At 52.8% G+C, this 19,295-nt stretch overlaps 1 protein-coding gene across 4 annotated transcripts in view; it reads right to left on the bottom strand.

The window, feature by feature from the left end:
- Positions 1–18,738, bottom strand: part of STARD8 (StAR related lipid transfer domain containing 8) — a 38,062-nt gene extending 19,324 nt beyond the window's left edge. For 2 of the 4 annotated variants that reach the window (XM_045996189.1, XM_045996190.1), the window contains exon 1: positions 14,146–14,314. Coding sequence is in view for 1 of the 4 variants with exons in the window: in XM_045996187.1 (XP_045852143.1) it covers positions 18,591–18,651 (61 nt within the window). In the remaining 3 variants the exon portion in view is untranslated. Of the gene's footprint in view, positions 1–14,145; positions 14,315–18,590 lie in introns of those variants that run through there. The other 2 variants (XM_045996187.1, XM_045996188.1) reach the window with 2 other exon arrangements.
- Between the last annotated feature and the right edge of the window lie 557 nt (positions 18,739–19,295).

Here is a 19,295-nt window from a genome sequence, read left to right as displayed (position 1 = left end):
CAACCCCACCCTCTTCATGCCACACTCAGGGGACTTGAGTCCTTCCACTTTGTGGTCACTCAGTGGGCTGTGAGAGAGCTGCTCAGAACCCATTTCTGCCTACTCTTTCCCAACCCAAAACCCAGCTCCAGGAATAGGTACCAGGTAAGACTCAGGACCCAGGACAAGAAATGGGTGGATGTCACAGAGGCCCCAATCAACGGGATCCTTGTTACCAACAAAATAGTAACCTCTCAACTCAGACCACACATTATAATCTGAGAGTTTTAAAAAATTCCAGGACCTGGGGGTTGATTGGGTGGATCCGTCGGTTAGGCTCAGGGCATGATCCCAGGCAGTGGTGACGCCATCATCGTCATCATCATTGGGATTCCCTGCTCAGTGGGGAGTCTGCTTCTCCCTCTGCCCCTCCCCACCACTCATGCTTACAAGCACATGTATGTGCATATGTGTGCGTTCTCTTTTTCTCTCTCTCTCAAATAAATATATAAACTCTTTTTAAAAATTCCCATGTCTGGGCCCCAGTCATTACCAATTAAATTAGAATATCTGGGAAAGTTTTCATTTGTTTTTGAGAGCTTTCCACATGATTCTCGAGTGCAGGCAAGATAGAGCACCACTGCCCTGAGCAAACACAGTCAGCCAAAAAGCCACAGCATAGGTCTCTGCAAAGATTCTAGCCAGAGGCCAGACTCAGGCCCATTCTAATCACTGGTCCACGTTCTCTCCAGGCCCCAGAAAAGGAGCAAGAGAGCCATGAGTGGTAATATGAATGCATGTGGTGGGACAGTGGAGGGCGAGTCTGTGGGTGTCTGCGAAGGTAATTTACTCAAACAGTTAGCTGTCCTACTCCATAAGGAAGCTCTCAGCAAATGTGCTGATTTCCTTTATCTTACTTTGCTTTCTGTTTGGAAAAAACATCTCCTTCATTGGCCCTCACTGTAGGACGAGTGTCTTCCAAACAAGGTCTGGGATCAGCATGGTCTCTCCCAACTTTAGTGAGCACATGAGGAAAAGCCAGCATTCTGAGGGAGTAGAGAAAGACCTGGGGTGCTGCTGTCTGTGTGACAACCCAAGTTTCCGAGGTGGACTTTGTAAGGTCAAGTTGGTATTCCAGGTAGGCAGAAGCCCCCCACTCCCCACCAAGGCCCTGTTGTTATAGTTGGGAAATGCTAGGTCTTGGCAAACGGCTTCTTGGCTCATTTGTCTTGGGAGATGCAAAGCCCTCCTCCTTTGCCCACCTTCACTCCCAGAGAGGGATCCTGTCTAAGGAAGAGATGTTGTCTTTCTGGCAGGGGGCTTGGATCTCGCTTGGCCTCAAATGCTTATTAGCAGCTCATTTCACCCTCCTATAAGGATATAAGCTAAGGAGCCTAGGCCACAAGAATGGTGCCCACCCAGGCTTGAGCTCTGGATCCCTCAGAGGTGGGGCTCCATTCAAATTTGCACAAATGCTGCAACAGGTGACTGTCTGGCTATCCCCCACCCACTGAGGGACAGAGGGAGAGAAGCTCTCACAAGGGCTCATACTAACAGCTGTCATGACTTTTACGACTGCCAAGACTTCGCTTCCTGACCTTGAATGGGACATTCGGTGGGGGGTGGGGGTTCTGCAGTACCCTGTCCCCCGGGACACTGGGTACACTCGTCTCCCCGCTACTGCTACTCATAGCAGGAATGACAGTTCTTACTTGATTCTCATGGGCGAGGGGGGCAAAGGGAGGGAAAGGGGCAAGACCAAAATAGCTCTCATCCCACATCCCAAGCCCCACAGGAGGCGGGGCACAGGAAGGGCTGCTGGATTTTAAGCAGCCAGTTTGGCTGAGCTAGCCACTGGCTGGCCTCAAGCCTGTTAGGCCGCAGGCAGGACATGGGGCCCCTGCTGCACCTGTTGGGATGCTGTGTCAATCTCAGCCAGAGCTGCAGCTGGATACCAAGCTCCCAAGCCCATGCAAGGGAGTCTCCCCGTCAGAACTGCAGCACCACCAACACACACAGCCCAGGAAGGGACAGTACCATGCGGCTGGGTGGCAGCATGGTGAATCCACTGCATCTTCCAGCTGACTAGTGGCAGTTTGACACGTGTGGCTCTCCATTCAAATACCCCTCTCTCCTTAATGCTCCATGTCCGCACCAAAGCCACAGGACCTCAGGGAGTCTCACCCAGGGACAAAGTTATGCCCCGGGGGACCTTTGGCAATGTCTAGAAATATTTTGGCTCCGGGACAATCCCCACAACGAAAGAAAGGCTGACTCCAGTCCTGAACTGTGACCCCAAGGTCAGGCTCCACCTTACCTGGGGGCCTCAGGCACCCACTCCTTGAAGATGTCCTGAGGGATGAGGCAAAGACTAGATGCATGATTCAGTGGAGGTCCCTTGTCTGCGGACATAGTTGATCCCTTGCAGGCAGGCTCAGGTCAGCCAGGGACAGGTGGCAGTTTGAGTTGAGAGTTTTTAAAAACATGGAGGTTATACAAGAAACCCCCAACTGCGCCCCTCTCCCCCACGGAGCTGTAGTCTGAGATCTGGTGTCCAGCTTTAAGTGAGGGAGGCACAGGAGGGTCCTGGGACCAAAACCAGGCCTCTGGCCTCCCAGGGCTGCTTAAAAGGTTGAGACCAGAGTCTAGTCTGTGGTCTCCCAGGCTGGCACTGGGTACAGCAGAGTTAAGCAGGCAGTGGACATTCTGACCCAGCCCAGGGCTTTCCTGTGACCGTGAAGGTCAAAGCTGCCACCTGCTCAGGGGCAGTCACTCCATTAGCTTTCTTGTCCTCAGGGAACCCTGCCCCCAACCCAGTCCCAAATGCTCTGACAAGCTCATGGTTACAAGAAAGGACCGGTGTTTTTTTTTTTTTAAGATTTTTATTTATTTATTTGACAGACAGAGATCACAAGTAGGCAGAGAGGCAGGCAGAGAGAGAGAGGAGGAAGCAGGCTCCCACTGAGAAGAGAGCCCGATGCAGGGCTCGATCCCAGGACCCTAGGATCATGACTTGAGCTGAAGGCAGAGGCTTTAACCCACTGAGCCACCCAGGTGCCCCAGGACAGGTGTTTTTATAAGTCGTGCACTACTCTAACACCTCCAGTCGCCAGGCTGGAGGCAAGAGATGCCCACCTAACTAGTCTGGGGCGGATGGTAGACCAACGGTAACTGCTCTCCACTACGGTATGGCTGGAAAGATTATCAGACTGAAGGTCAAGAGAACTACATTCTAGCCTTAACTGTGCTAGAAACCTGTTGGGTGACCTCAGGCAAGCCACCAACTCTGTGTGGGCCTCCGTTTTGCTGTCTCCTAGTGGCTACTCACCAAAATATAGACCCAGAGCAGGGGTGTGTGTGACTCACTCTGGCTGGTTCCAGTAGAGGGAGCTATGCACACACTCTTCTGGGAGACTCCAGCAAGGGTGTTCAGTGGGGACCAAGACCAAATCCATCTTCCCCTCCCAAACTGGCTCTTTGGCTTTCCCGCCTCCCAAGGCACCCGAACACCCAGGCTTAAACCACCAGTCATCCTGGTCTGTCCTCTCTCAACTCGTGTATTTAGTCACTAAGTTCTATTGACTTTTCCATCAAGTGGTCACAGTTTCCCATGCCTGACCATGCTCTAGGTTGGCATGCCTGGATCACTTAAGCCTCCAAGTTCCCAGCCTCTAGTCTCTCCTTTCAATAGGTTGTCCTGCCATCTTCTTCTTACAAGAGCCCAGTTCTGACCTAACCAGTCTCCTACTCTGCCTTGCAGGCTCCCCACTGCCACAGCCCAGGGCAACAACCAGACTGCTTTCCACATGGCACATGAGGTCTTCAGCACCCTAGACCCAGCCAGACTCGAAGCTGCAAACTTCTAGTATTCATCAAGATGGAGGTCAAACGTCCCATGAGATCTTCCTTCCCTGACCTCTCACTAATCCCCTACCAACCAACAGATCACCTAAATTAAGTGACCCCCACCCCCTACGCATTTCCATTACCTTCTCAGCTGCACATGAGACTGTCTGCCCCATCCAACTGGAGTCCCACAGCACTGGGTCCTATCAGTCTCAGTATCCCCACTGCAGTGTGGTAAGGGCTACAGAATGTTCTGGCAACACCTAGACAGGAAGACCTGCTTTCCAACTAAACAAGGTCTAGTGTGCGGGCCTCTGCCTCCACCCATTCCTCTGGTATCACTACAGCAAAGACACAGAACTGAGGAGACATGCTTGCAACTCAGCCAACTAGATGACCAACAGAACACCTTGCCCCAGGGCAGAAACCAAGGGGCCAAGAAACAAGGCCCAGAGGTGTAAGAAGTGAAAATAATCTCTGCCTAGGGGCAAAGACATTTTGGCCCCAAGGAACCCTCAGCTCTTCCATCCCAAGCTCCTGTGAGGGCCCCCAAGCCCACAGGCCAAAGGACATGCGCTGTCTCCTGCTTCCTCTCTTGGCCTGCAAAGTCTTGGCACTCACCCATCTTGACCCTGTGCCTCCACTTCTACATCCCACCCCCCCTTGCCTACTTCCTTTTCCTTTTGCTGAGGCCAAATATAAACTCCCAGGCAGGAAATGCCTTGAAGGAGCCCGGCCCCACCCTGAGATCCAGAAAAAAAAAATTGTCTCTTACAGAAAGAAAATGGGCCCGAGAGAAGTAGCCTCTTCATGGGGTCTGTTCCCCCTCTAGAAGCCAGTGGACACAAGCCTCCCCTGAGCTCTGCGGCCAAAGGGAGGGCTGTGATTCTGGACAGAAAGGAGAGGGAGTGGCCTTGGCTTTGTGGGCAGGGGGTGGCCATGTGCACGTTTAGGCCCCCTGGGGTGAAGGGAAGGAGAATCCAAATGGCAACCTAATAACTATGTAATATCTAGAAATAGAGGTTTTCGGGTGCAGTGGGAAGACTAACAGGCTAGTGATGTGGCTTTTAGTCTTGGCTCTGCTACTTCTTAGCTGTGGTTGTGTTCCTTACTAATAATAATACTTATGATACTGAATGTCATTATTAACAATAATTAAGATTAAACACTAATATTTACTGAGCACTTAATATGTGCCAAGCCCCTAGCTAAGTAAGAACTTTGCACAGATCCCACTGGGCAAGACTTAGCTTCTCTGGGCTTCAGTGTCCTTAGCTGTAAAATAGTGACATGATTATATCCCTGACAACAGGAGGTTTTTGCAAGTATAAAATGAGATAATAACAACAACCAAAGGGTTCCAAGTCATTGTTGGGTCCCAGGCATAGGTACTTTTTATATGGTTTATTTCACTGAATCTTGACAACAACACTGCGGGGACTAAGTGCTATGAAATTTCTATTTGACAGATGAGAAAACTAAGGCCCAGGGATATTGAGTAACTTGCCCTAAATCCACAACTAGAAAGTGGTGGGTCAAGGTGCAAATCCAGGCAGTCTAGATCCAGAGTTCTCCAAGTCCACCAAGTTAGAATACTCATTAAATAGAAGTTGCCTCAGCTGTGGACACAAGAAACATAGGCCAGGAGTTGTGCAGTATGAACCCTTAGCGTAAAGCAACTTCCCGTCAGTGGAGAAAACACCTGACCATCCCACATCTCATGTGGTCCCCATGACAGCCCTGTCCAAAGCAGACCTACAGCACAAATGGGGAAACTGAGGCTATAGGAGGTCAAGTGGCTTCCACTGGACTATGGACGAGGACCAGGAGCCTGCCTAAATGCCCACAACTAACCTGTTGATCTGTTCCCATGTTGTCTCCCTAGGCTCTCCCCTCCAAATCCACTCCTACTTGGTGCCAGGCCCCGTGCTAGGCACCAAGGTCTGAAACTGAATAAAAGCCAAACTCTCCTGGAGTACTTGGCCAGAGCTGCTATCAGGCCCATACTTCCCAGGGAAGAAGATGCTAAGGTGGGCTATCCTCTGAAGCACTCTCTGGCCTCTGTTTGGAGGAAAGATCACAGAGAATGAGCTCTAAAGCGATGGAGCTGACAGCTGGTACAGCCTATGGGAAGGAAGTCTGTAGTCCCCCAAGGGCTCTGAGGTGGGAACACTGTGGGGAGGGTAGAGCTTCTGGACAAAAACTTACCCCTCCACATGCCCAATACCAGCATGGGCCATACCAGCTGGAGGGGTCAAGCAAGTTAATCCAGCCAGCCTCCCACCTGCCCCTAACCACCCACACCTTCTAAATAATGAACTCTGGTTGTCAGGAGAGCTCATTATAGTGTCTCTTTTCCCTGATGCCACCCAGCACCCTTCCTCCACCTGGAAGGTGCTAATCAGGCAGGCCTGCCGCTGTCAGAACCACCTCCCCAGCTTCCTCCTGTACACCTGCCCCCACTGTGCAGCTCTGCTTAGAGCCTCGATACCCAGCCCTTTGATTTTCTCTCCCCTCCATCTGTCCACCTTGCTGAGGAAAGGGCAGGCAAGGACCTAGGGACTATCTGCCCAGGAGAGACTAATCACTGGTGGGTAAAATAAGCAGTCAGGGGTGGAAGGGAGACCCAAGCCCGAGCTCTGGCCTCCTGGCCGGCCACCCCAGAAAGGGAGAAGGAGAGGCATGGCACTGTTGCTAAGGGTGTGTAGACTCAGCCTGCCTGGGTCCTGATTCCAGTTCCACCATTCCCTAGCCATGTGACCTTGAGTCCGTTCTTCTTTTAGCCTCTCCCTGCCTACTTCATATGTAAAATGTGGAGGAGGATAGCAGTACCTACCTTACAGAATTACCATGGGAGCTAATTAAGTTCAAAGGTGTCAAGAATTTATAAGAGTTTACTATTATTATTGTTGTTAGCGTGATCATAAATGTCACTCCTCACTCGAGGAGGCCAGAAGGATCCCCCCCTCCAGGTGGGTGAGGCCCAGGAATGCTTTTTGGGAGGAAGTGGAATCTGAGGGACAGAGAAGCCCAGAGAAGACCTAAGGCCTAGGGGGCCACATGTTTGGGCGCAGCACAGCCCCAGGTCAGTGAAAAACAGCAAAGAGATAAGGTAGCAGAAAGTGCCACTAAACAACAAAAATAATGAGAATCCTGTTCATATTATTGGATTTACGACACAACAACCCCATGAGGTAGGCACCTATAGCTTCATTTTACAGCTGACAAAATGGAGGCTCCCAGAGGTTAAGTAATTGGCCCAAAGTCACCCAGTGCTGTTTATCCCAGAGCCCCTGCTCCCCACCATGACACATTTTCCTGCCCTAAACTCTGGATGTACAGCTCTGCATGCCTTTCACTTCATCTCCATTCTGGCCCCTTTCCCACATGGCCCTCTTGGTTTTGCCATTTAGAAGGCCCTGCTCAGGTGAGGGCTGCTCAGGGCAGAGGTCTGAGGCGAAGCACTTCCCAAACTGCCTGCTCAGAGCCCCAGCCTGACGTGACCTTTGCCTGGAGCAGAAAAGCTGGCTGTGAGTGCGTGTCTCACACCTCAGACTGGCCAGCCTTTGGCCAGCCCAGATAAAAGACAGGAAATCTTTGGCCACCTCCCCTGGAGATTGCTCCCTCCACCATGGGAACAGAGTTTCAGCCTGGGCAAAGTTTCCTCTGTGGTGAGGAAGCGGTGGAGTCAGCCCCTGCTGCCTCAGCTGCCGGGTGTGGTTTAGGGGAAATAGTGAGGGCTGAGCATCAGGAGACCTGGGCTCTGAATCCTCCCTCCTCAGACACCAAGCCTGTCCCCCACCTGGGCCCCAGGTGGGCACCTGAGATGACCACACTGCTTCTCTTACCGGAGCTGCTCTGAGAAAAGGATGGAATTGTAGAAGTGAAAGTACCTTGGAAATGGAAAGAAACAGGAAGACTTGTCGTGGTCTTCATCATCAACTGCAGAGGAGGAATGGCTGAGTTGGTGTTTCTCCCCATCTGATTCACCCTTCTACGCCCCAGTGTGGGCATGGCTCATGCTCATTTCCGGCTTTGATACTCCTCAAAACACCCCCTTCCCCCCGACCTCCACCAGCTCAAGGGAAGAAAGCAAGTGGCAAAAAAAAAAGGATATACTGACAGGCCGCACAGAATACACTGCAGTCAGCTCATCAGAAGTGAGCACCTCCTCTCACCAGGCTTGCCCTCTGCTATGAGGGCACCAGATAGAAGGCCAGCCAGACCTAACCGACAAACAAATCAGAGAGCTGCAGGAGATGTTTGGACCCAGGATCCTGGGGGTTCAGAAGGCAACTGCTGGAGACACCAGAAAAAGATAATGGAGAAGTCTTGTAGGAAAGTTCAGACTAGGGGCTCCTGGGTGGCTCAGTTATTAAGCGTCTGCTTTCGGCTCAGGTCATGATCACAGAGTCCTGGGATCCAGTCCCACATCCGGCTCCTTGCTCAGTGGGGAGTCTGCTTCTCCCTCTCCCTCTGCCTGCTGATCCCCCTACCTGTGTTCTCCCTCTCTCTCTCTCAAATAAATATATAAAATCTTTTTTTTTTAAAAGTTCAGGCTAGAAATAAACAGAGGACAGTGAGGGGTTTCCAGAGCCCCATTTCCCATTCCCAGAGCCACGAAAAGTAGCACGTGCAGAAGACAGTAATGAGGCTGGGAAGAGAACTGGTCCCAGGTCCCTTGAGAAGCCTTTGGAGGAACTGAAGCTATTTGGCCTACAGAAGAAGCAAGGGGACTTGGGTTCCATCCTCAGACCTCTGGAAGTCAGAGAGAACGGCCCCTGGCTAGATGGTCCCAGGGGGCAGAGCTGGGACCCAGGGCTGTAGAAGCCAGAGGGATATGGTGTGCAGTTCAGCATAAGCAAATGCTTTTGGACATTCCAGGAATGAAAGCAATTGCTTTGAAACCTTGAGTTCCCAGGTACTGAAGATGGAGGCACAAGAGCTGCACAAACCCCTGGTGGGAAGATCTAGGTTCACAAGGAGAGTTGGACCGAGAGTCCTCTAAAGACCCTTCTCTCCAGTGCTAGGTTGGCTCCCTACCTCTGGGTTATTGTGGGAGAAAGCATAAAGGTGAGTGGGGCTGGCTAAGCCCTGAGCCGCTTCCCTCAGAGACCTGGGATCCCAGGAGCACCTTCAGCTGCTAACCAGGGCCAGGAGGTCATTCATTAACCTGTAGCTGAATGGGTCCGAGGGTAGCCCCTTGGGACGTACACACACACACACACACACACACACACACACACACACACACACATGGGGAGGGGAGGGGGCTGGAGAGCAACTGCACAAAAGCCCACGCTCGAGCAAAACCCAAGCTGTGGCAGTTCAAGGCCTGGTCAGCTCAAACTGACCAGCCAACTGGCACAATGTAATAACCAGGCCTGGCAGAATTTAAAGCCAACTGACCTTTGCCTTGTGGACAAGCAAAAGGTTTTGCCTGGGAATGCATAATCTTACAGCTGGAATGGAACCAGAGAGAACACTGAGTGCACACCACCTGTGAAAACTGAGTCCCAGAGAAAGTAACAGTCACTCATGCTGAGGTAGCTACAGAGAGGCACAACCAGAGGGCAGGCTTCCTGACTTGTAAGAGGCCCCCATGGTTCCCTAAATGCTGGTTCTGTCTCTTCTCACTGAAACTGCAGATAACTGCTTGGGGTCTGGAGCTTTCCAAATGGGACCCGACCTGACCCTTCCCAATTCCCACTGTTTGTCAAGATGCAGGTTCTTGGAGGGAAGTCTCCTCTTCCATTGTGGAGGCCTCAGCCTTACAGCAGGAGGAGCAGCCGTAGCATGACTGATGGCTCATGTCCCTGCCTAGTGTGGAGGAGGGACCCACAGCTGAACTGAAAACAGACATGCACACAGCCCCACTAACAGCAGATCCTTTGCGTAGGTATTTCTCGCTCTTTCAAATTGACCTGAGGGGGTGAGGGGCTCCTGGAAAGACCCCCAGACCCTTCTGACTCTGATGCCTAAAGACCCCCCGCCTTACCCCACTGCCCAGCCAAATCCTATCAATTCCCTGACCCTCTCAGTAGCCACCCAAATGAACTCCTGTTTGCCCAAGCAAAAACAGAGGGCCAGAAGTTTAATTGGCCCTGGAAAGTTCCCGTGAAGGAATGTTTGTTAGTGTCCCCTTGAGGGAGGTAAGTGTTAAGAGGGGATCCCCCTTAAAGCCTGGGGTGGACAGGGAGTTGATTAATGGCCATCCCCCAGAGGTGACTTTTCAAGGTGGTTATTATGTGGCTCAATCATTAACCAGGCAGTGGCAGGACCCCAGACTTGTTGGAAAGGAGCCACTCCTTTCCCAAGGACGGCCCAAGAGCAGGAGGCTGCAGCCAGGGGGAGCGCTCATGGGGTCTCCTGGACCTCTCATGGCCTGCTCTGGAGCAGTCGGAAGAGAGGCCTGGATGACGGAAGCTTTCCCTCAACTCCACATGAGGGTGGTGGAGTCAGCACACCCTCACTGAGGTGGAGGGAAAAGGGAAACAGTGAGGGTTTTTATCATGAATGAGAGAGGAAGCGGGGTCTTGGTGATTAGATGACAAGCTGGGAAAGAAGCTCATCCTGAATGCATCCTGTTTTGCTCCAAAGTGGCCTCAGGGGCCAAGGGAGGGGCTAAGAGGAGAGGAGCCTCCCAGAAATTCTCTCAGGCCTGCTGACCTCAAGTTCCTGGGTGGCCCTGGAACTGGGGAGGCAAGTGGGAAAGTTCACCCCATTTACTGCTAGAGGAGCAAGGCACAAAGTTTCCACAAGAAGCTTCCCCAAGTCAGCCTCGGGAGCAGCAGTCCCAGGGACATAAAACGAGGGGCCAGGACTCCCTAATTGCTCCAGCTCTGACTTTGCCTGGGCCTCTCTTCAAAGGTTCAGCTTAAATGTCACTGCCTCACCTCTGTCAGTCACCTTCCCCTCAGTCCAAATCAACAAGCAGGCTCCCTAGTCAAGCCTCCCCAGGCAAAACAGCCCTCCTCACAGCCCTCCTCGACAGCTGGAAAGATGAACGCTGTCAGGATATCTGATGATATTAAGGGGCTCTTCTGGATGTGCTAATGGTACAGTAGCTTTTTTTTTTTTTTTGAAGTCTAATCTTTTAGAGATCTATATATTGAACTATTTATAGATAAATCGATGTCTGGAATTTGTTTCAAAATAACAAGAAAGAAGGTGAAGCAGGTGGAGGTATTAATAGGCAGGATTATACCCATGGGCTAATGGGCTCTTACTACACTAATTGCCTCTATTTCTATATATGTTTGAAAGCCTTCATAATAATTCTTTTTGAAAAGTCCTCACTGAGGTAAAGGCTTTGTTTGCATTATTTATGCCACTAACCCCCAAACTAGATGGTAGATTCCCTGAAGGTGGAGGTTATACTCTGTGTCCTCCAAGACCTAGACAAGCCTGAACTTAATGACTAATAATTTGTACGGTCTTTGGTAGTTTACAAAGCACTTAGCCATGGATCCCCTCATCTAATCCAATGAAGTGGAAACAGTAGGGAGAAACCAAGAGCCGGGGAAGTCACAAACGGAGCAGCAGGGCCCAGATTTAAACCTCCCATATGTCCAGCTTCCAGTTCCTTGTGCTTTGCCCCACACCACCCTGGATTCCTGAGGAACTTAACATACAGTTACCCATACCAGTACCCTGAGGGTTGGGGCTAAACAGGGACAGCAGTCAGTGACATGTGAGTTCCCAGAGTGGAGGGCTGGGCAAGAGAAGACTCACACACAAACATAGCATTTCAGACCTGCAACGGACCAATTCTGGGATGAGTCCCCTCTCTCCTCCCATACACAGGAGCCAAGGCCATGGGTCACAGATGAAGAGAGACTTAGTACACAGTTGACACCAACAATTATGTACCCAGGCCTATTCTCCACTACTTTGTTTAGGGCTGCAGAGTGGGGGAGCTCACACTTCCCATCCCAGAGCCCTTGGATTTTTGAGATCTTTTATCTTTATTTTATCTGATAATGGCCTCCCCAGGGCCTGGGCCCAGGGCCAAGACACTCGGATCTTACCCAAACATAGAGTCCAAAGAAGAAGTTCTCTTTTATTCAAGCTAGAGGCAATTCCTTCTTCCAGCCAAAGACCCCATGCCCCACCTTCTCCAAAAAAGTGAGGGCACAGTCTGCATTTGTTAAGCCTGCCATCCACTGAGCCTGAACATTCCAGAACAGTGAACTCCAAGTGTGTCCTAGCAGAAAGGCACCAGCAGCAGCAACAGCATCCAGATTACAGAAACCATCCTCTGCTCTCCTGGAACCTTCTAGCTTTTGTGTAGCTGCTGGTATCCCTGTAGCTGGCTCCAGGGGTCCTCTGCTCCCTCTCCAATCCCTAGCCCTAGGGGCAGAACTTTAACTTTAAGAACGAAGAGAAGGTCAAAGTTCAGGCCTCTTTGTGGCACTCTCTTTGCTCCTGTGCTCAAACTCCCGAGGTGTACTTTAATTAAGAAGGCTCTTCCATCCACCCTGCTCAACTCGTGCCCCACTCCCCAGCACTCACACAAGATACACAGCCCCTTTGTGCACCTTCTGCTCCTCTTCTTGCTCTAAGCACCTCCAGCTATCTCTCAACCCTGTCTCCTCTCCCGGTGGGGGAGGGGAGCCACAGATGCACAGGGAGGTTGAGCATTCTTCTCAAAAAGTTGCTTAAGAGGTGGACATAAGGCCAGCGAAGAGGGCAAATGGGATTCTGTCCATGTGGTGTTTACTAGCCCTAATGACAGAGGTCCAGGGAGCAGAAATGCCAAACCCCAAATCGGGAACAAAATTGGACATCAAATCCTGGAAATGAGCTCCAAACCCAGAATGCCCAGTGATACGGTAGCTACAGCTTTAGGGTGAAAAAAAACCCAAACCCCAACACCATCATTCCCATCACACTCTTACCCACTTGCTCCATCTTCCATTCATAAACCACTTGCAGCCATGCCTCTTTCTCTATGCCCTTGGGCTGTCTGCCTTTCCACCCCCAGCTAGAAATTGTCTCTCCTTTATTCCAGGCAGATGGAAATGAGGGGAAAATTCAGAGAGCAATAAGAAAAGATGGTGGGTGGAGAGAGAAACCCTCAGAGTGGGGGCGGGAACAGGTCCCACAGCAGTAGTCAGGGTTTGAAAATAGCCCTGGGTGTGACTCATCACCCTCTCCTCCTAGGTGGGCAGACCTCAGGGCTCCAAAGTGGACAGAGACAAGCCAGGCTTTTCCAGCCCAACCTCTGGGGTCCCAGGCTCTGAGTTGGCCCCACTCCTCCCCACCTTGAATCTGGCTGCTGTCCTGCTCACCCTTCCTACCACGCTAGTCTTCCAGCTGGTTTTGCCAGCACAATCACCACAAAGCTTTCCATCTGCATAGTTCCTGTTGCCCCAAGCACCTCCAAGTCAACATTTTACCTACCTATACCAGTGAGGAGCTTGGACCCGTGGGACAAGTCAAAATGTCGTGGAAAACACTGGCCCTTTAGATATTGAAATCCAGCCCACGACCTCAGTTGAGAGCTGTTGAAAACACTTCGGCTTGCAGAAGTAGCAAGCATGTAAGGTCACATGAATTAGTGGCTGAACCCCAGATTCCGGAGTCCTAATTCAGTGCTCCACTTTAAAGAGTCTTGGGAGAAGAGAAACGGAGAGAACCCCAGACTACCTAATTTGGAAATCCCAAAAAAACTTCCACTAAAAGGAAGCCTTTCCTCAGAGCTTCCGTAATCCAAACCCACTTGGGACTTCATGGGGCAACAGAGCCGTGAAAGATGCGACTTATCCATAGGTTTTCACTTGATCCCCACAGCCACCGTAATACCAGGAAAGTATGGAGCGTTTCTCAGAAGGGAGGACAATGGCCAAGGGGAAAGCCCACAGGGCCCTACCGGGGATTCCTGGAAATGCCCTCAAAAGCAGAGGAAGGAAAAGGGTAGACGAGGTGGCACAGAGCCGGAAGGGCCGCCACCCCTGCTCTGTTCCAGTCCCCCTCCAAAGCCCCAGAGCTAGGGCTCCAGACTCCGGTCAGGCCCGGGATAACGGGGGGAAAGCCTCCTTCTACCACTCGACTGGCGGGGCTTCCCTGGGGAGAAGCGCTACCAGCGGGCTCAGGAGGTCCACCCCCCCCCCCCCGATTTCGGCGACTCTGACCCCAAATCCCGGCGGGGGGTCGAAAGTAGCTCAGCTTGCTTCCTCTGCGTCTCCTGAGTGCGCTGCCTCGAGGAACCGCTAAGAGCCGGGGCGGGCCAGAGCGCACCCGGGACTAGGCCGGGCCAGGGGGCCCAGAGAGGACCCGTGGGTCTGGATTTTTGCCTGACTTCATCCCAACTCCTACCTGGAGGCTGCGTCCACCACTTGGGGTGCGAGACCCTGACACAGCGGCCAGTGGGCAGGAGGTGAGTGCAGGAAGGACTGCTCCCGGCTGGGGCACGCGCAGAGCCTGGGGTCGGGCGTGGGTAATGGTGCCAGCCTGAGGAGCAGCTGCGGCGGCTGCTTAGCTGTTGTCAACCCGTGGCCACTTTCAGCTCAGGTGGGGAGGGAAAGACGGCGAGTTGGGCGGTAGGGACGCCCCACCCACCTACGGGCCCCTCGACCAATGAGGGCGCAGTCCGGCCCACCGGACTCCTCAGAAAGTCGCCCAAATTGTGGTGGGCGGGGCGCTGCCTTCCAGCTCCTCCAATAACCGCGCCGCTGCCTCTTCCTCGGGTCACACCGCTGGTGGGAAGGGGGGTAGGGCGGGGAGAAGTCACAGCCAGAGCTAGCAAGGGAGGGTGAAGGAGCGAGAGACTGGCCAGGCGCACAGACTATTTATTAGGCTCTGAATGTGCCTGGCACCATCTGGGGAATTTAAATACATGTGCCTGTGCACGTCAAGGTTCAGTGGCTTGCTGCGGGTAATTTATGGGGCGTTCCGAAGACTTCAGTGAGATCTCCGATTAGTAGGGACAACGAAGAGGGAAACTTGGACGTTGAATACTTGAGCAGGAAGTTGCATTCCCACCTTGCTCAGGCCCCAGCATTCTGCAACTTCCCGCCTACCCTCAGCTCTCTGCCTCAAGTCCAAACTCTACCTCTGGGGAGAGATGCATGGACCCCCATCCAGCTTCATGATAGGGGGCTACTGATCAGATCCCCACAACATGAGACAGTTACAGCTCATTTAAAAAAAAAAAAAAAAGCCATGCCATGGCAGGGGTGTTTGCACCAAGACGGGCAGCCAGAATAGTGCCAGTGTAGGAAGAAAGGGATTGGTAGTGGGAGGGTCTTGAAAAGGTGAGGGGCAACAGGAACTCCACTGTGCATTGCTAAGTGGGAGTGGGGATGGAGCTAAGTCCAGGGAGGAGCACAAAGACCACCTCTCAGCCCACAGCCCAGGAGATCACTATGGCTGTGCCCACCCCACACCGGAGAGTACCCTGAAAAGGGGAGCTCCGTGCTGGGCTGGGAGCCCTGGGCTGGCTGTGAGGAAAGCTGGAGTACTGGCTAAGCCAGGCACAGGCCAGGGGAGTTTCAGGGATCGCTTACTCTCTCAGGACATCCCCTCCCCCCAATTCCAAGCTAGGACACAGATGCATTTATTCCCTTTCACCTGCCTCCTGGAACTATTGAAAGGAATGTATGGGGAAGCTCATGACGAACCTTCAAGCACTTGGACTAAGCAGCTGGAAAGGGAGAACCCAGGCCCCCTCAGTCTCTGCCTCCCACTATTCCCCAGACACCCAAGAGCCTGCCCGCATCATTCCAACAGATACTAAGCAAAGCGTCAGCAGCTGGAGAGCCAGCCCCCAGCATCCACGCAACAAACCCACTAAGTCATGACAGTGTGGTAGACCCCATTTCACACCCAGGATGGGCCCCTGACTTGGCTTTACTGGCCAGTCTCAAAGAGGCCAGAGGTTTTCTGCTGCAAGCAAATGGAGCACCCCCTCCATTCCCCAGGGAGGTCTGCCAGCCTCCTCTCGAACAAATAGAGGGGCTGAGCCCTTGGTGAACCTGCCACAGATACCCAGAGCAGGATGTCCACTCCCACCCCACCCCCCGCCCCATTTCTGCCTTCAGAGGATAGTCACCATGCAGTGAGATGAGTGAAAGCAAGCAATTTCTAACATGAAAGCTTTCTCCCTGTCCCACTCCATCCTCAGGCACACCTACAAGCAGCTGAGATCAGAGAAAGCCTCCCGGTGCCCCCTCAACAACATTCCCCTCTGCCTGACTTAGTTTCAGCCCTTGAGCTCACTCCTTCCTGGCCAGGCTCAGTTTCCTCATCTGGAATAACAGAGCTGGGTCCTGGTTTCTCGGGTGCTTTCTTTTCTTTTCTTCTTTTTGAGAGAGAGGGGGAGGGAAGGGCAAGGGGAGAGGCAGAGGGTCCAGAGCCCAAGGAGGGGCTCAATCTCACACCCCTGAGATGGTGACCTGAGCAAAATTGACAGTCAGATGCTTAACTGGCTGAGCCACCCAGATGACCCAGGGACCTTCTTTCCATAACATTCTCTGCTTCTGTGAGCTTCTCTGTGTGTTCGTTCCTGTGGAGGGGGTGAGGATCCCAGAAACCCAACATCTCTGGTGCTTGTGCAGAGGACTGGAAGTACTTGGGGGTGCAAGAGTCCTCTGAGGATGAGGAGAAAACGTTGAGGAAAGTGAGAAAAAGGAAGGAGGAGAAGGCTGAGGTAAAAGGCAGAGAAAGAGGCAGGGCAGATGATGGGGCCAAAGGAGCCCAGAAGTCTAGAGACCTGATCCCTGCCTCCAGCACTGCCTCCAGCTCACCTGGTGGCAGTGGACACCTAGGGCCTCTGAACAGAGCTCAGGATCCTGCCCCCTTGCCTGGGACCTATCCACTTGTCCCTCAAGGGAAGCAGCTCCTAGGACAAAACAGAAAGGGTGAGGAGGAAATGGAGGAGGAAGAGTGGGCTCTTCCTTCCTACCCAACAGGCTGTCCCATCAAACCACTGTGGTCTGACATCATGCTGCAACCAGATACCATGTCCATGAAGTTGGAAGGTGGCTGGTGGGGGAGGGGGATTCACTTTCACAGGTGTGCCCAGAGTCTGGCCCAGTCCAACCTTATGATTACCAGCCTCTAGGGCTTGGTATTCTCAATTCAAGCAGAGAGAACGATCCCTGGGCCACCCACCCTGTCTATTTCCCCTGAAGAATAGCCTACAGAGGCCTGTGGGTGACATCAGAAAAAGCATAGGATGTATGGTGATGCTCGAGGGCCACTCATCTAAGGCTTTGGGCTCTTGAAGCCCCTCTCAGTGTGCTCTTCTCAAAGCATAGCTACCCCCTTCACAATCCCCCCAACACACAAACACACATACTCACTAAATAAAAATTCTGAGCTGATCTTCAGCCAGGCATTCCTGGCTGAAGGAATATGTGTATTCCCATATAGAGAATATGTATATTCCCTGTACACATGTATCAATGCATCAGTCAACATGGGCACCCATGCATTGGGGTGGGGTGGACGGGAGGAGAAAACAAGGCAGGTAGGTCCAACAGCCAGGGTCTCTGCCTTATGGAGCTCCGACACCACTGGAAGGGCAACAGTTGTCCCCAGATAAAGAATACCCAACCCAGGCAGGTGGGCAGCCAGATCAGGTCCCAGAGGACAGGGAGAGAGGGGACAGTAAGGCCCCCAGGTTGCACACTTGGTATCTCTGGATCAACAGACCCCACAGGAAACACCAGGAAAGTGGCTCCTGGGCCCCATCAAGGCTCCTGGATCAGGGCCCAGGACACCGCAACTCTGGCTTCTACCCTCCTTTTACCACTGAGGAGCTGTGTGACCTGATTGAGAGTCTTGCCCTCTCTGGGCCTTGGGCTCCACATATGTACAATCAGAGAGTCTGCTTTAAGGATTTCTGCGGGCCCTGTCCTTCAAGAGTGTTCATGTTCCATGACAAACCCATGTTGAGAAAGCCAACCCAGTTTGCTATTTCCTCCCTGCCATTTGGGGGGAAAGGAAGCAGCAGAGCCTGGAGATTTTTTTACAGCTCAGAAAAATATGTACTTTTTTCAATTTTTAAAAAGACAAAGTGCCAGGTAGACTGGGAGACCCGCTGGAGTGGAAACAGGCCTTGGGATGGAGCTTTTAGGCAATTCAAGGTGCTGCCAGGGTGGCTGGCCCACATCATCCAACTAGGGGACAGAGTGAGGCAGTAAGGGTCCCCTGGAGTGACAGGAGCTGTGTGAAGCTACTGGCTAGGTAGTGAGACCCAAGGAGCCAGAGACAAAAAGAGGGATATAAGCACAGAGGGATGAAGGGATGAAGTCAAAACATGAGGAGGTCAGACATATAGTAGGACATGAAGACAGGAGGGTGGAAGTGTGACGCCAGAGGCAGGGACAAAGAAAGTGCTGGAGGACTAGTGATAAGGGACATACCATTCATTAAATCCCTACTATGTGTTAACAACTAAAATGTTGCTCTTTTTGGAGTAGCGGATAAAGGCAGAGGGAGAGAGGCAGGTAGGGACGCAGCCCGATGGACGGCTGGGATAAAAGGATGGGGGCACCTTGAGAAACAGCAAGAACAGCCTAAGAATTAGAAGAAAGCAGGAGTGCGGGGACGCAAGGTCTGAAAAAAGGAGAGTGTCAGCCCGGGATGGGATTCAGACAAACGGACGCAGGACTAGATAGATGAAAGCGGGACTGGAACCAAAGATTCGGAGGCGAGGGGGACTGGAGTTCTGCCTAGCCAGAGGGCAGCGCCAAGGCTCCCAGCGACTTGCAAGCCTAGCCCTGACCTCCCGTAGGGGTCTGCCCAGCTCTATTCACCTGGCTTCCAGCGCGGCGGGTCCCACCGAGCGCCCTTCGCACCCCGCGGCTTCCACGGCATCCTCGTCCGGGCCTTCGGGAGCCGCAAGTCTAGCCCCCTTCCCGGGGCTTCAGCCGCGAGTCCACGGGCGACTCCCAAGCGGAGCGCTGGTCCCTCGGGTGGTCGCCCCCGCACTGAGCCTGGGGCGAGGACGGCGCCGAGGGAAGGTAGGGAGGGGCTGAGGGAATGACGGCCCAGGTTGCCCCGCCCCCTCAGCGACGACTAGAAAATTCCACGCCCCCACCTTGAGCAGAAAACCCTCCTGTCTAGCCTCCACTGACCTCAAGTCATTTATTTAGCTCTGCCACTCTGCCTCGCGCCTCGCAATCGGGTCTCCTCTACCGGGTTGGGGTCTGGCCTTTCCCATACTGGCCCCCAATTTGAGAGGTATCTCACCACCGATCCCACTCCTTTTTGCTGTCCTCTGCCAGTGCAAGATAGTGAGGGTCAGCCCCTCCACCTCCCGCTTCCCCCAAATCTCATCACTAGGTCAGCCCTCCACCTCCCGTCTCCCCCACACCTCGCCAACCACGTTACATGGCAGAAGACTTTGTGCAATAGCCGGATGGAGAGGGGAACAGTGGCTCTAGCCAACGTGGTGGACTGACTGACTCACTCGCTCCTCAGCTCCCTCCATGCCCTGCTTCTTACCACCCTCCCAGCCC

The sequence above is a fragment of the Meles meles genome, chromosome X, assembly GCF_922984935.1.
Source record: "Meles meles chromosome X, mMelMel3.1 paternal haplotype, whole genome shotgun sequence".
In the NCBI taxonomy this organism is placed as follows: domain Eukaryota; kingdom Metazoa; phylum Chordata; class Mammalia; order Carnivora; family Mustelidae; genus Meles; species Meles meles.
This window is presented reverse-complemented; position numbering and strand designations above follow the sequence as displayed.